The sequence below is a fragment of the Panthera uncia genome, chromosome D1 (genome assembly GCF_023721935.1).
Source record: "Panthera uncia isolate 11264 chromosome D1, Puncia_PCG_1.0, whole genome shotgun sequence".
NCBI classification, from domain to species: domain Eukaryota; kingdom Metazoa; phylum Chordata; class Mammalia; order Carnivora; family Felidae; genus Panthera; species Panthera uncia.
The window spans coordinates 14,022,576-14,025,839 of NC_064808.1; the positions used below are offsets into that span (position 1 = coordinate 14,022,576).

Below are 3,264 nucleotides of genomic sequence, written 5' to 3' on the forward strand. Positions count from 1 at the left end.
GGCTGTTCTAAACACAAAATTCATTGGAGTAAACCGGGAGTTCTCAGCATAGTGTCTTTTCATTGGCTGAGCTGTGGCCGTCTCTCATTGGCTGGGCTGCTGCCTGGAGCAGAGCGGACTCTCTTCCTCCTGCAGGGATAGTAAAGCTGTATGGGCTTCTAACGTCCTCTTTTCCTGTGGACTCTGCTTTTGAGGACCGTGGTGATAGGGCATGAGTGCTCCCCCTGCTGGCCTCCTGACTCCATTTCAGTGAGGACCCCCTGTATTAATTTTCACACGGTCTTTGTCAAGATGTTCTGAGGTGAGGAGTGCCCTGAAAGTGGACTTAGGGGACCTACATTCTGGTCACCACCTGGCTCAGGGTCTATTTGGTGACTTGGGGTCAATCCTGTAACCTCTCTACACTTATTTATTCATCTGCCGGCTGAGAGCATGAAATGAAGGACCACAAATAAAGTGCCTTGGAGGTCATGAGAGAATAAATGTCACTGAGCACTATGTTAGCCACAATAAAGGAATTATGTAGTAGTATTCTCCATGGTTGTAGATGAGCCACTCAGCCTTCCTGGAGGTTCCCTCAATTATAGACCTCACAGGTTTCCTGAATGAGCCCTTCGGTATCACTAAGAGCCTCCTGGACTGTGATCCTCTTGTGGGGTAGAGGTTACATCTTACTTTTATCCGTATCCCCAATGCCTCACTGACTGCAGACTATAAATACTTAATGAATGAAAGGTTGAAGGAATATGTGGGATTATTATTATTACACAGTTGTCATTACAAGCATTAAATTGGAGATGCTACAAGATGAGAAGTCTCCCAAGTTCCAGGCTGAATGAGATTCCCCGGACTGTCACTTCTCCCCTGTACTCCCTTGTACCCTAAACAGTTTCCTCATGGCATTTTTCACCTCATTATTCCTCAACGTGTAGATCAGAGGGTTCAGCAAAGGTGGCATGACGATGTTAAAGAGGATGACAAGTTTGTCAGCAGCCAGGGTGGTGGAGGGACGAATGTACATGAACATGGGGGGCACGAGGACCAAAATGACCGTGATGATGTGTGAGCCACATGTGGACAGAGCCTTGCGCCGGCCCTCAGATGACTGGCGTCTCAGGTTCAATAAGATGACCACATAGGAGATGATAAGAATGATAAAGGACACCAAAGAGATCATGCCACTGTTGGCCACCACAATGAGCCCCACCACATAGGTGTCTGCACAGGCCAGCTTCAGCAAGGGATGAACATCACAGAAGAAGTTGTCAATCTCATTGGGCCCACAAAAGGACAGCTGGACTGTCAGGAGTGTCTGTAGGATGGAATGCAGGAAGCCAGCCACCCAGGAGGCCCCGGCCAGCAAGCCACACTTCCACTGACCCATGATGGTTGTGTAGTGCAGGGGCCTACAGATGGCCACATAGCGGTCATAGGCCATGGCTGTGAGGAGGAATATCTCAGTGCCACCAAAGAAGTGGGCAGAAAAGAGCTGGGTCATGCAGCCATTGAAGGAGATGGTCTTACGCTCCACAAAAGTGTCTGCGATCATCTTGGGTGTGGTAGCAGATGGATAGCACATGTCGGCAAAAGAGAGGTGGCTGAGGAAGAAATACATGGGAGCCTTCAGGGTCTTGCTTGCATTGATGGTGATGATGACCAGAAGGTTCCCCAGGATAGTGAGTACATGGAAGAGGGAGAAGACCACGAAGCACACATGCTGCATCTCCCTGCTCTGGAAAAGGCCGAACAACACAAATTCAGTCACGTTGTTCTTGGTTCCCATGGCTTCCCTGAGCACAAAAAAAGTAGTTAGCTCTTCAAGAACACAAATTATGTGATATAAGAAAGTTTTGACAATCCAGGGAATCAGAAAACTGTTTTCAGGTCTAAATGATTCTAACACTGGACCTGTTTGAGGAGAGGGGCCAAGATGGCAGAGGAGCAGGGAAGTTTTTTGCTTCTCTTGTCCCTGAAATGCAGCTAGATCAACACCAAACCATCTTGCACACCTAGAAAATTGATCTGAGGAGTAACACAACATTCTGCACAACTTGAACTTGGCAGGTACACAACAAGGAGAAGTAAACTGGGGGAGAGAGAAGCCATGAAGAATAGGGAGCTATTTTTGCTTGCGGAGAGAATAGGGAGACAGGGCGGGGGGGAGGGGGGAGCAGTACAGGAAAAGCACTCACCCTGAAAGCAGATGGAGAGTAAGAGAAGGAGTGGAAGCACCCATAAGGAACTTAACAAGAAAGGGAGAAAAGAGAAAGGAGAAAGGAGAAAGTTTAAATACCATTAAGACTCTACAAACAGAGGAGCACAGAGTCTGAAACTCTGCAGCTCGATACCTGGAAGAGCTCTGGTGGGAAGGGCAAATCCCCAGGAGCAGACAGCATGGGCCAAGGGGTCCTCAGGCCACAAGGGGAAAGGCAGTTCACCTGCTGAGAGGACATTTGGTAGAGGCTGTGGCTGCTCCCAACAGGCAAAGGTCTCAGCAGACCTCAGATAACAGCCATGTTTGCTGGTGTGCGAACACGGACATTAAAAGCCAATGAAGCCTGGTGCCAGATGTGTGTTGTGATTTAACATAATCCCTGAAACACTGCTGCTACATGATCCCATGAACTTTTTCCTGGGTGGGGTGGCAGTCTCTGGGCATCTGTACCAGTGCAGTCACTCAAACGTTCCTGGGGCAAGCTGGCACCTAGCCATTGCTTGGCAAGACCCTCCCCCCAGAGGATGTGAGCAGGTCAAAGCTGCAGGATCCTGAGAAGTGAGGGGTTTGGAAACACAGCCCCATCTAAGATAAAACTCGGGAAGGAGGTGCTGCCTGGCAGGCTGATGGCTTAGTTGCAGGCAGTGTGGAAGCAAGGAGTGGATGGAAGCCAGAGATAAAGAAGGGGTGCACAATTGCCAGTGGGTAAGAGCAGAGAGTTCTGATACTAGAGACTGGATAGCTGAGATGCCATTTTCACCTCTCCCATGCATGCACATACACAGGTACACAACAGGGCCACAGTGATCAACCCCAGTAAGCTAAGCAGTGCCATCAAATAGAGAATGGAGCCATTACACCAAGCCCCATTCAACTTCACCAACCACACTCTAGAAGAACAGCACAAGTCTCTCCACCCACTTAGTTTATGGACTATAAAGTGCTTCATTCTTTTATTTCTAGGGGAAATGACATAATTTCAACCATATTTCATTCTGTTTGCTGGTCCATCTATTCAACTTTTTTACTTTTTATTAATCCTGAATATA

General features: G+C 48.2%; 1 protein-coding gene across 1 annotated transcript; it reads right to left on the reverse strand.

The window, feature by feature from the left end:
* Window positions 1-779: 779 nt before the first annotated feature.
* Window positions 780-1,790, reverse strand: LOC125916432 (olfactory receptor 4S1). Its single transcript, XM_049622632.1, has one exon. It carries the CDS (start codon window positions 1,781-1,783, stop codon window positions 854-856), a length of 930 nt encoding a protein of 309 aa, XP_049478589.1. The 5' UTR covers window positions 1,784-1,790; the 3' UTR covers window positions 780-853.
* Between the last annotated feature and the right edge of the window lie 1,474 nt (window positions 1,791-3,264).

Excerpts from the sequence above, each read along its gene's own strand:
- LOC125916432 (XM_049622632.1), bottom strand. The coding sequence starts at position 1,783 with ATGGGAACCAAGAACAACGTGACTGAATTTGTGTTGTTCGGCCTTTTC.